This window comes from Equus asinus, chromosome X (genome assembly GCF_041296235.1).
Source record: "Equus asinus isolate D_3611 breed Donkey chromosome X, EquAss-T2T_v2, whole genome shotgun sequence".
In the NCBI taxonomy this organism is placed as follows: domain Eukaryota; kingdom Metazoa; phylum Chordata; class Mammalia; order Perissodactyla; family Equidae; genus Equus; species Equus asinus.
The window spans coordinates 138237012-138248932 of NC_091820.1; the positions used below are offsets into that span (position 1 = coordinate 138237012).

The 11921-nt window shown below is 53.0% G+C and overlaps 1 protein-coding gene across 2 annotated transcripts; it reads left to right on the forward strand.

Annotated features, from left to right (window-relative positions):
* The first annotated feature begins 4496 nt into the window (after positions 1-4496).
* On the forward strand, positions 4497-8720 carry PNMA3 (PNMA family member 3). 2 transcript variants are annotated; one of them, XM_070502670.1, is made up of 3 exons: positions 4497-4900; positions 5159-7158; positions 7547-8720. In XM_070502670.1, the coding sequence occupies exon 2, from the start codon at positions 5267-5269 to the stop codon at positions 6656-6658; it is 1392 nt and encodes a 463-aa protein (XP_070358771.1). In that variant the 5' UTR covers positions 4497-4900; positions 5159-5266; the 3' UTR covers positions 6659-7158; positions 7547-8720. The 2 variants fall into 2 exon arrangements, with proteins under 2 accessions (XP_070358771.1, XP_070358773.1); XM_070502672.1 differs by having other exon boundaries at positions 5159-6976.
* The last annotated feature ends 3201 nt before the right edge of the window (positions 8721-11921 follow it).

Below are 11921 nucleotides of genomic sequence, written 5' to 3' on the forward strand. Positions count from 1 at the left end.
TCACGGTGAGGACTGAGGGGACCCCCACACCCCAGGACGCATGCAGCCCAGGCCAGCCCCACCCTGCTGTCTGCCATGGGGACACCCGGGATCGGTGGGTGGATTCAGTCCCCCTCACTTCCCCTTCCGGTGTCTCCAGGAAACCAGGCCTTGGCCGAAGGAGGGTGGCCTCAGGGCCACAGAGGGAGTTGACCCAGGCCCTGCAGGGTGTCAGGGTGATGACAGCGGACCATCCAACCCAGGACAGATGGAACCCACAGAGTTTGGGCTCACTTCTTGTCCCTTGGTGCTTCCTGTTAGCCCCTGGGCAGATGTGGCCAGATGTGGGCCCCCTCACTTCCTTCTGCTCAGTCTCAGGGGTCTGTGGTCTTGTTCTGAGAGGTTTGTCTCAGGGTAGCAGAGGGGTGGGGCTCAGGCCCAGCCAGGGGAAAGGTGAGGACCCTGAGTGAGCTCTGAGGGCACCGCCCACCCCAGAACAGTGGGGACCTCACAGAGTCTGGCCCAGCCCTCCTGTCAGCCCTGGGGGCCCAGGGCTGTGCTTGCAGTTTGCAACCTGAGGTGCCCCGTGTTTCCTCTTACAGGGGCTCCAGGAACCCGGAGGTGAAGGCCTTGGTGTGAGGCTCATGTCCTCAGGTCACAGAGCAGAGGAGGCCCAGGCAGTGCCAGGAGTTAGGGTGAGGTTCACACCCTGAATGTGCATCCAGGGGCTCCCCCACGCCAGAACCGAGGGGACACTGCAGAGCTGGAGCCCACCCCACCCCAGCCCACCACCAGCCCCAGAACCTCCGGCTGTGCTGGGTGCTCCCTGAGGGGCCAGGTCACTTGTTTCTTCAGGTCTCTAGGATCAGGTTTCCCAGAAGGACAGAGCCCTGTGAAGCCGAAAGCACCCCAAAAGAGGAGACTTGTAGGTCAGCTTTGTCAGAGCCACCAAGGATGCCTGTAAAAATTAAGATGCTCCTCACTGTGAGTACCAAAAATGTGACTCAATGTCAGCCACGTGAGTGAGTCCTCTTACGTGTTGAGCCTTCAGATCATTAAATTCCCAGCTCACATCTGCAACCACATGAGAAACCCCAAGAGAAAACTGCTCAACTAGGCCTTCCCCCAATTCCTGACTCACACATCTGTGAGCAGAATAACGTGATTGTTGTGAACCAGTATTTTTTGGTAATTGATTTCACAGCAGTAGTAACTTAACAGGAAGAAGTATTCAGATTACATAAAGAAGTCCCATGAAACATGAAACAGAAGAAACTTCCCAATTAAGAAATGGGGAAAAAACATTATTAAAATTCCAAACAAGAGAAATCAGAAATTGCCCCCTAAAAAAGGTATTAAGCCTTGTTTATAATCAGAGAAATTAAAAATAAAAGCACAATGAAATAATAATTGATATCCCTCTGAATTGGCAACATTTAAGGCCCGTAATATGAAACGTTGGTGATGATGTGGAGATTGGTAGAGGTATAAATTGATACAGTCACGTGGGAAACAGTTTGGCAGTATCTCTTAAAAGTGAAGAGAGCATTTGACCCAGCAATGCCACTGCTAGGCACATACCCAGTGAAACTCTCCAAGAATATTTAGAGCAGCATTGTTTGTGATAACTTAACATGAGAAACAACTTACATATCTGTTAATAGGAAAATTGACAAATAAATTTTGGTACACACACACACTCCCATAATGGGATACTACACAGAAGTGGAAATTGAGGAACCAGATTTGCATGTATCAAAATAGTGATTCTTGGGGCCGGCCCCATGGCCGAGTGGGTAAGTTCGCGAGCTCCGCTTCAGCGGCCCAGGGTTTTGCCAGTTCGAATCCTGGACGCGGACATGGCACCGCTCATCAGACCATGCTGAGGTGGCGTCCCACATGCCACAACTAGAAGGACCCACAGCTGAAAATACACAACTATGTACCGGGGGGCTTTGGGAGAAAAAAGGAAAAATTAAAAATCTTAAAAAAACAGTGATTCTCACAAACATAATGATTAGTTAATAAAATGGGTGAATACGGAGAATATGATACCCTTTATATAAAGTTTAAAGCATGAGAACACAATATTGCTAATTGCTTAAGGGTGAATTTATCTGCAGTGGAAGTATAAAGAAAGGCAGGTGTGTAGTGCTTCCCTCTGTGGGACAGAGAGTGGGGGCCAATGGGGAAGGAGTCCGCAAAGGTGTTAACTTTGTTGGCAGTATTTTATGTCTTAGGTACTATGTATAGAAGTATTGGTTGCACTTTTATTTATACCTTTTTGTATGTTAAATATTGCAGAATGATTTTTTTAAGTATTTAATTACCAGAAGTTCTTGTAAAAAATTCCCAGGCCTGTCTCAGACCCAGCAGATCAGACTCTCCAGAGGTGGAGCTTAGGAATCCGCCCCCAGGGTGACCCTGACACTATTGGTCTAAGCCAGAGGAAGGCCACCGAACTCTTTATGAGTGACATTTATCCATTAGTTCCCTAATTTGGGTGCCTTTGTGCTAGCTAGCATGCAAGGCGATCAGGACATAAAGGCAAACAAGACATTTTTACTGGCCTCAAAGCTCTTCTATTTGAGCGGAGGAGAAAATATTCTTCACTGTCCTTTGGGCACAGAGTGAAGGAACCCCTAAACCAGGGTAAAGGTTAACTCCAATTACAAAAGGGTTCAAAAGCTTTCAAACTGAACATATTAAAATCTATCACCTGGTGTCCCCAGATCCTTCTGTCCTGACATCCAGAGCATCCCCAGATCTGCTTCGCTGCGCCTGGCTGGAACCTCTACATGCCTCTTCCCAGAGAAATTCCAGATGCTCCCCTCTGCCTTGGCTGTACTGGGCATCTCCACCTGACGTCTCATAACTTTGCCATTTACTCATTGTGCAACTTTGGGCTGGTTGTATTCCTTCTCTGAACCTCACTTTCTGCCTCTGTAAGTTGAGCAGATGGTTGAGTCCTCAGAGTGGCAAAACTGGGACCAGGATGTGGTCCTCCTGATCACCATGCTGTTTCATTGTCTTTCTAGGATCACAAAGAGCTGATTTGGAAATTGGCAACCAAGTATTTTTATACAACAGATGGATTCTGAGTAACCTCTTAGATGTTTTTAAGGAAAAAGACACACATAGTAGACTTTCAAAGCACTCCTGACAAGGTTCTAGTCCATATGCCATGGAAAGTGAATCACCACTTTTGGAGGAAGATAATTTTAGACAATTTTGCCATTTTCCCACATGATTGAGCAGGAGGAAACCTACAAATCTGAAGTTGAGCCAATCTCCTCTACAGTAAATGTAAGGAGGATTTTTCCTCCTCACAGGAATTGTGAGTGGACAGAAATAAGGGAAGTAAAGTGTGTTGTGGATAAAGCAAGCAGGGGAGAAATGGTCCCAAGTCTATTCAAAGGGCTATGAGGATCAATTTAGGATCCGATTGCTGCTCTACCTGCAATACACTGCATGACCTTAACTGTGTTCCTTAACTTCTCTGAGCCTTATGAGTCAAATAAGGATAATGTTAATGCCTACCTCTGTGGTGAGGGGTAAATGAAATAACTCCTATGAAGCCGTAGGATGATATTCCAGTTTGACCAGGGAAAATCCCTTAGCGGTCATTGCTACTTGAGCAGGCAGGCAGGCAAGCAGGATGCACCATCACAACGTGGGGCCGGAACACACGTGGACAGTTCTATGTCACACTCAGTACAAGGTAGCTTCCCAGACCTGTCTTGGTGGGTGAGTCCTGCCTGGGCATCAACCACAAGCCCCTCCTCGTGTGGCTGGGGAGAATTCAGCTCACAGGAGGTGAGGGTCTAGTTGGCAGAGCAGGCAGGAGCACACATGTCATTGGGCCTGAAGAGCAGTCATTCCCTCCTTCCGATGCTGCCTGGGACCCAAGAACCGATACAGATACAGCACAAACCGCAGCCCACCTGCCACAGGAAAAGGCAAGCCCTAAGCATTGTACTCCAAATGGAGAAAGCAGTTTCTCAAGACACTGGACTTGCAGCCTGTAAAATGGGAAAGGCCTGGGCAAACCTGGACGCTGGATCACTCTCTTTGAGGTTGACCACTGGCAACGGGGGCAGCAAAGTGCCTTGATCCGTCGAGCACCCTCAGTGGCCAAAGCCGGTGGCCAAGGCCTGTCGCCCACCCGGCAAGATGAGGTATGGGTGGCACGTTGGGTGGTGTGTGAGCGCGCATGTGCGCATGTGGCATCTACTCCACCGAATCGCACCTGGATGAGGTGCTTCTCGCGGAGCCTTGGGACAGGACCAGTCCTGTGCGGAGAGAGCGATGGGGAGAGCAGGTGAAGAGGCTCCGGAGGGCACCCCCCCAACACACACACCCCTGCTCCACACCCCTGGTCGGAACGCAGCGCTGGCAGGCGCACCTCGGGCCTGTCCAGCTGCTCTGCGGTGGGCACCCCGGGGTGTAGACGCCTCCTCACTCTGGTGCCCCAAGGGCACGTTCCAGGAGGGGCGGAGAGCAAGGCTGAGTCCCGGATGGGGGCACTGACTCTCGGACCCCGGGGGTCCCCACCAGTGCCAGCGCTCCCTCGGGGGCGGGGGAAGGAGCAGGTTACGTCACCCGCGGTCCTTGGGCGCCCGCGGTGGCGGTGACTGCCTGGCCGCGTGACCCGCGCGCGCCAATGGACCTGCGGTCTCCGGGACGACGCGGAGGGTCCGCGCTCTGCTGCCACTGCGCCCCCGCCCCGAGTCCGCACTGCAGAGAGTAGGGGCGAGCAGGCGCCAGCGCGCTGGCCCACGTGCCACGCTGAGAGAGGGACCAGGAGAAGGAGCGAGAGCAGGCGGGGGCGGGAAAGAGGGGCGCCCGACCCCGCGGCAGCTCCGCGCCGCCCCGCCCCCCTCCTGCTCGGACCTCGACCAGAAAGGATCCCGACCCAGAAGTAGGTACCAGACTCGGGGAGAGTGCGCTTGGCCCCGGGAGACCCCGTCGCCCTCCGCCGGCCCCAGCAGGACTGCGGCAGCCCGCGGGGGTCGGGGTTGGCGTGGGGAGGGGGCCGCGGACCCTGTGAGCCCGCAGAGGGCAGGGCGGGTGTTGAGCCTGGGCCCCAGAGGCGCCGCTGGAGGAGGAGGGGTAGCTGGGGGCGGGGGTGGGGAGTCGGCATTGACCGGCATTAACTCTTGCTGGTTCCTGTTCACAGGCTGTGGAGACCTGGGCCGTCTGCTGTTGCCCTGGGAGTTGGGCCAGATTTATGTGAATCACACACTGATCATTCCCCAGTAAATTGGACTTTGCAGAGATTGGGGACATGCCGTTGACCCTGTTGCAGGACTGGTGTAGGGGGGAACATCTGAACACCCAGAGGTCCATGCTCATCCTGGGTATTCCTGAGGACTGTGGTGAGGATGAGTTTGAGGAGACTCTTCAGGAGGCTCTTAGGCACCTGGGCAGGTATAGGGTCATTGGCAGGATGTTTAGGAGGGAGGAGAATGCCCATGCGTTTCTCTTGGAGCTTGCCCAAGACATTGACTATGCTTTGATCCCCCGGGAAATACCAGGAAAGGGAGGGCCATGGGAAGTGGTTGTAAAACCTCGTAACTCAGATGGCGAATTTCTCAATAGACTGAAGTGCTTCTTAGAGGAGGAGAGGAGGACAGTGTCAGACATGAACAGAGTCCTCAGATCAGACGCCAATTGTCCTGCTCCGAGAGTGGCCATATCACCTGATCTCTGGACCTGGGCCCAGGCCCTGGGGGCAGCAGTGCAGCCTCTGCTAGAACAAATGTTGTACAGAGAACTAAGAGTGTTTTCTGGGAACACCGTGTCCATCCCAGGGGCACTGACCTTTGAAGCCTGGCTTGAGCACACCACTGAGGTGCTAGAGATGTGGCAGGTGCCTGAGGGGGAAAAGAGGCGCAGGCTGATGGAATGCTTGAGGGGCCCTGCTCTGCAGGTGGTCCGTGGGCTGCGGGCTAACAATGCTGCCATAACTGTGGAGGAGTGCCTGGCAGCCCTGAAGCAGGTGTTTGGACCTGTGGAGAGCCGTAAAATCGCCCACATGAAATTTTGTAAGGCCCATCAGGAGGCAGGAGAGAAAGTCTCTAGCTTTGTGTTGCGTTTGGAACCCCTGCTCCAAAGAGCTGTAGAAAAAAATGCGGTATCACGAAGGAATGTGAATCAAGCTCGCCTGAAACAAGTCTTAAGTGGGGCAACCCTTACTGACAAGCTTCGAGACAGGCTTAAGCTGATGAAACAGCGAAGGAAGCCTCCTGGTTTCCTGGCACTGGTGAAGCTCCTGCGTGAGGAGGAGGAGTGGGAGGCCACTTTAGGTCCGGAGAGGGAGAGGCTGGAGGGGTTGGAAGCAGGCATAAGGCCGTCTGCCAGAACCAGTGCATCCGGGGCAGTGTCTTTCCCTGCCCCTGGCAACACTCTTCAGGCCAGGCCTTCCCAAGGGTCCCAGCGCGGGAGGTGTGGAGGCCAACAGTGGAGGGAGGCTGTGCCAAGGGCCAGCTCTCGAGGTTCAGGAAAACAGAAACACCACACATTCTGCTATAGCTGTGGAGAGGATGGTCACATCAGGGTACAATGTAGTAACCCTCCAAACCTGCTCTTGGTAAAGCAGAAGAGACAGGCGGCAATAGAGTCGGGAAACGGGAGCTGGGCTTGGGACAAGAGCCATCCCAAGCCCAAGGCCAAGTAGGCTCAGGAGAACAGGGAAGCTCTTCTTACTACAGGGTGAGGAGACAAAAGACGTATTGGAAGAAGGGGAAGACACAGTCCACACAAACAGCAGGGGACTTGAGTGGGGCAGAGGGGCAGGGCAGCCAGGCCCAGGTTGAGCACCCTCAACCTCTGCCCACTGGAAGAGACCCCAGCTACCAAGCCAAATGCAGCTCAGTGAGGTCCAAGCACAGGGTCTCAAAGAGGCGGCTGCGACAAAAGCAAGGATCCACTGTACCCAGCACATGTGGTGTCCAAGCCTCAGAAGGGAACCTCAACAAGGCAGAGGCTGAAGAAGGTAAAGGTGGGGGTTCTGGCATCGACATTGCCATCTGGCCACCCCCAAATGCCCACCCTGTTGGCTCTGAGCTAAGAACGCCAACTGGCTCCCAAGCCACGTGGGACCCGGAGGAGCCTTCCCTGGGGCCGCCCCTGACAGAAGGGACCAGCGTCAGTAAGGAAGAGCTGCGCAGAACAGAGGTAAAGCTCCGGAGGGGAGGCCGCAGGGTCCAGCCTGTGTTCAGGATCATGTACACTGCCCTAGGGAAGCCCCAGGAAGGCAGCACCCTTGAGCCCCTGAGCAAGTGAGGACAGGAGGGAGTGTTGGGTACCTGGGGGGCCTGTACCCACAGATGGCTTTGATGTGAGTGGGTGTGCAGAGAAACCTTTGGTACAAAGCAGGAAGAGGAGGAGGAAGATGATAAGGAGGAGGGAAAGCTGGAGGAAGAGCAAAAGGAGGAGGTAGAAGGGAAGGAGGAGGAAGAGGTGAAGGAGAAGGAAAAAGTAGAGAAGGAGGATGATGAAGAGGAGGAGGATGGAGGAGTTGTTGCAGGAGGGATGTTGTTTTGTTCTGCTTGTGTTTGCGCAGGGCCACTGGAGACCTGGAGAAAGCAGGCAAGGGGACCTGGGACTGGCCTGATGAACCACAACTCAGCAGCTGCCGTTGCCAAAGCCAGCCCCAAACCCTGCCAACTCATGCAGCCAGCCTGGCAACTACCATGAGTGGCAGCCCCAGGCTGGGTGAGGGGCTCCTGAAGACGTCTGCCACCTGCACAGGCCTGGGATACGTTAGGGGTCATCTCAAGGGTGCCAGTCATCTGGGACTCCCAACAAGGGGATCCTCATTCACCGTCACTTGGGATGGGCTGCTCCCTGTTCTGGGAAGCCCACTTGTGTCTCTGTAGACCCTGTAGCAACTCACATGTCAAGTAATCCCGCCCCAACACACACACACACACACACACATACACATACACTAGCCATCATTTCTGTGTAGAGCCACAAGGTGTGTGTGAACTGGCTTAGTGGGGCAGCCCCCTCTTCACCTGGGCACGTGCTGTGAGCTTCAGTGCCAGCCCAGGCTCTGCTCACTCTCGTCCAGTGCCGTGAGCTCAACTCTGTCTTCTTGGTGTTGATTTAGACTAATCGCTGCTTGTTTTTGTGAAGATGTGTGTGTTCTTACCTGAGCAGTTGCCACCAGCCCACCCAAGAGACCCTGTGCCCAGTCCCAGGAGATGTCACGAAGGAAGGCCAGACAAGGGTGCGGCCAGTGCTCACCCAGGAACCTCGGGAAGGAAGAACTGGAGCAGGGACATCGAGAGGGGCTGCGGGAGGCTCCACTGGGACTGTGCTCTGATGTGCCAACCTGTTGTTACTTGTGGCTCAGTTTCCTCAGCTTGGCGGGGTGTCCCTTGCTGTGTTTTCCAGCATCCTGTGACTGTCCTGTGTGGGCCATAGGGCAGGGCCCCACCCCAGCCTGTCAGCCAGAGAGGATGGGGGGATGCCCTGGAGTGAGAGGACAATGCCAGCGTCCATCATCCAGGCAAGGGGCTGATCGTGGGACCTCCAGGAAGGGAGATTATGGCAGAGGAGCCTCAGCATGGGGAACAGCTGAGGCATCTCATTAGGGACCCTGGAGGAGGGAGGGACCCAAGACCTGTGGGCTGTAGTGGCCTTCAGAAGTTCCATTCTGTGTTGTCATTCTCTTCTCTTCAATAGTTTAAGTAAATGGCCCCCTTCAATAAATTTCATTGACCATTTCAGCTGCATGTCACCTCTGCTGTGGGCAATTGAGGGAAGGGTCTGCTGGGGGTGGGTGTGGGGCACTAGAAAAGCATTCCTGCTCAGCACACATGGGAGATTTCTCCAGTGAGAGAGTAGAGTTGGCACTTTGGCTGCAGACTAGGACATGGTGAGGGCTTTTCCTCCTTTTTATGGGTGAAGTACAAAGCTTTGGGGTTCCGATGGTCCCCAACTTGGGATGGTCTTGTCCCTTGGTCTTTTGAAAATGAGTGGGAGTGATCTTGGCTTTCTCCTTGAATGGGGGAAGGCAGCACTGGCATCCAGTGCCTGGGATTCAGGACTGCTAAATGTGCAAGATGCATGGAGTGGGGCCATGCAACAAAGAACTCTGACACCCCAGAGGCCTCTAGCATCCTTCATGAGAAAGCGAGTATTAGACGGAGAGTCTTTGAAAAAACCAGAAATGTGTTTTAACTTGAGGTATCCTGAAATGTGAAAACTTCGTCATGGAAAAACAATGACAACACTTACTGAGCAATGGAAAATCTCTAGAGACTTGTGGGGTTTCAGAGAGAGTGGGCACAAACATATCCATACCACCTCCACCTGCAGACTTGCTCTATGGAAAACAAAAAGACCAGGCTAGTGAGATGCACAATGAAAGAGGACCCAGACTATCTGGGCAAAGGGAGGGGTGGGGATAATCTCTGAAGGGGTAGTGCTCAGGGATGGGGGGAGCTGGGTTTCATGCTAAGGGCAGGGGGAAGGTGTTGGACCTTTTAGGCGGGCCCAGTGCAGCCTGCTCATTCCTTCTGTCCAGCGAAGTTGCCACTTTATGAGGCTGAGCCTACCTCCCAGGAGAGGGCTGGAAAATAGCAGGTCTGCCCTCTCCTGGCTTTCCTCACAGCTAGGGTGTGGGCACATGACCCTGCCCTACCAATCAGATGCACCTGCTGCCAACTGAATCAGGGTCCAGAACTGGGAAGAAGCAGGGGCCACACAGACTCCAGTGAGATCTGCTTCCCAAGGAGCAGTGGCAGCCCTGGTCGTCATGGCGGCACCTGCGTCCCACATCATTGTTGCAAACCACAGTGTCTGTGCCCAGTCGTGGGAGGGAGCCACAGGGGTGCCTTCACCAGCCCAGCACTGTGGCATGATTCAGACCCTCATCCTTCTCTGCAAAGCCTCCAAGCCTGGTTCTCCAGCCCTCCCGGAACGCCCATGAGACGCCCGCTGTCCTTCAGCTCATTCCCTCTGTGCTTCCATCAGCCAGTCTGCTTCCGTTTTGTGCAAGTGAGAACCATGCTGGGCTAGGTTTCTGCAGAGGCTCTCTGATCTCCCACTGCATCAAGTGCTCCCTGCCCCAGGCTCCGGGATGCCACGTGCTCTTGGAACTTGGCAGCTCTTTACTCAATCCTTTCTTGGCTCCTCTTACTCTATCCTTTCCTTAACATCGGTGTTTGTTAATAGTTATGAATATGCAGAGGCTTCATATCACTTGTGGGAAGATAGAGCAACAGAAATGATCCGTTCTGAGAAACTGTGAGGAAAAAAGGTTTTTCCAAAAAAAGAAAGAACAGAGCCTCAGTGAGCTGTAGAACAATATGAAAAGGTCCAACCACATGTGTATCTGGGATCCCAGGAGAAAAGAGAGAACGGGGAGGAAAAACTACTTGAAGAAATAATGACTGACATTTTCAAAATTTGGGGCTAGACATACTTTACAGAGTCAAGAAGTCCTGTGAACCCCAAGGAGGATAAATACAAAGGAAAACCACATGTCTGTGCAGCGTAGCCGAACGACTGAACAGCGTAGAAAGAGAAAATGTCACAGGCAGTCAGAGTTAGACAAAGCAGTACATCTAGGAGAAATTAACAGGAATATTCCCTGAATTCTCATCGACCCCAGGGAACCCAGGAGGCAGGGAAGGGCGTTTCAAAGCGCCGAACGACGACAACAACGGGAAACAACTTTCAACCCAGAACTCTCCGTCTCTGTGCAGGGAAAAGATCGTTCAAGAAGGAAGGCGAAATAAGGACCTTTGGAGAGACGTGAAAGCTAAGAGAATTCATCAACAGATCTACACGAAAAGAAATGCTACGGGAGGCCTTTCATTCTGAAGAAAGACGATAGGAGAGGAAGCCTTGATGCGTGGGTAGAGATGGAGAACATCAGAAATGGTAAATAGGGGGGTAACTATTCAAGCACATCTATTTGCTCTTAATTTCCTTACGATACATGTGACTTTTAAACAAAAATTACACTAGCATATGGTAGGTTTTCTAATATCTGTAAGCGTACTTCATGTGGCGACTGCAGCATAAAGGATGGGTGGAGGGGGAATGAATCTGTATGGTGGAAAGCTTCTTACATTTACGTGAAGTGGTACAACATTAGCCACAAGTGGACAGTGAAAAGTTAAGGAAATAGATTATAATCTCTCGAGCAACCCGCAAAAGCATTTCAAAGCGATAATAGCCTCAAAAGGCAATAGTAAGTTAAAATGCAATAAAAAATTTTTGACTATCTCAGGCAGGAAAAGGGGAACATAGGAAGAGAGAGAGATGGGCAGAGAGTGCTGTGCAGCGAATGTCTGTGTCCTCCCCCAGATTCACCTGTGTAATCGACCCCCTCCACGCCATGGTATTTGGAGGTGGAGCCTTTGGGAGGTGATTGGTTCCTGGGGGTGGAGCCCCCATGAACGGGATTAGTGACCTTGTAAGAGAGACCCCGGAGAGCTCCCTCACCCGCTTCTGCCATAGCGAGGACATGGTGAGAGGATGTCTGTGTGTGAAGTAGGAAGCAGGTCCTCGCCGGACACGGCATCTGCCGGTACCTCGCTTCTGGACTTCTCAGCCTCCGGAACTGTGAGAAATGAACGTCTGCTGTTTATAAGCCACCCGGTCTCTGGTATTTTTTCCTCAGTATCTGCAGCAGACTCAGGCAGCCGGTAAAGGGCTGGACGTAAATCCAGCCATAGGAGAAACCACACTCGATGTTAACGGGTTAAACCGTGCGATTAAAAGGCAGAGACTGTCTGGATGAAGCCGAGAGCCAGGCTTTTGCTGCCCACAGGCGCTGCGATTGGACAGCAAAGCCTCAGGCGAGCGGATAGTAAGAGGATTCCGAGTGCTGTCCCACAGAAAGAGCAGCTAAGGAAGTCGGAGCGACCGTGCTGACAGTGGACCAAGCCGAGTTAAAGACAGAGGCAGGTCCCTGG

Bases quoted from the DNA above. Each gene is read 5' to 3' on its own strand.
- PNMA3 (XM_070502670.1), top strand. From the start codon at position 5,267: ATGCCGTTGACCCTGTTGCAGGACTGGTGTAGGGGGGAACATCTGAAC.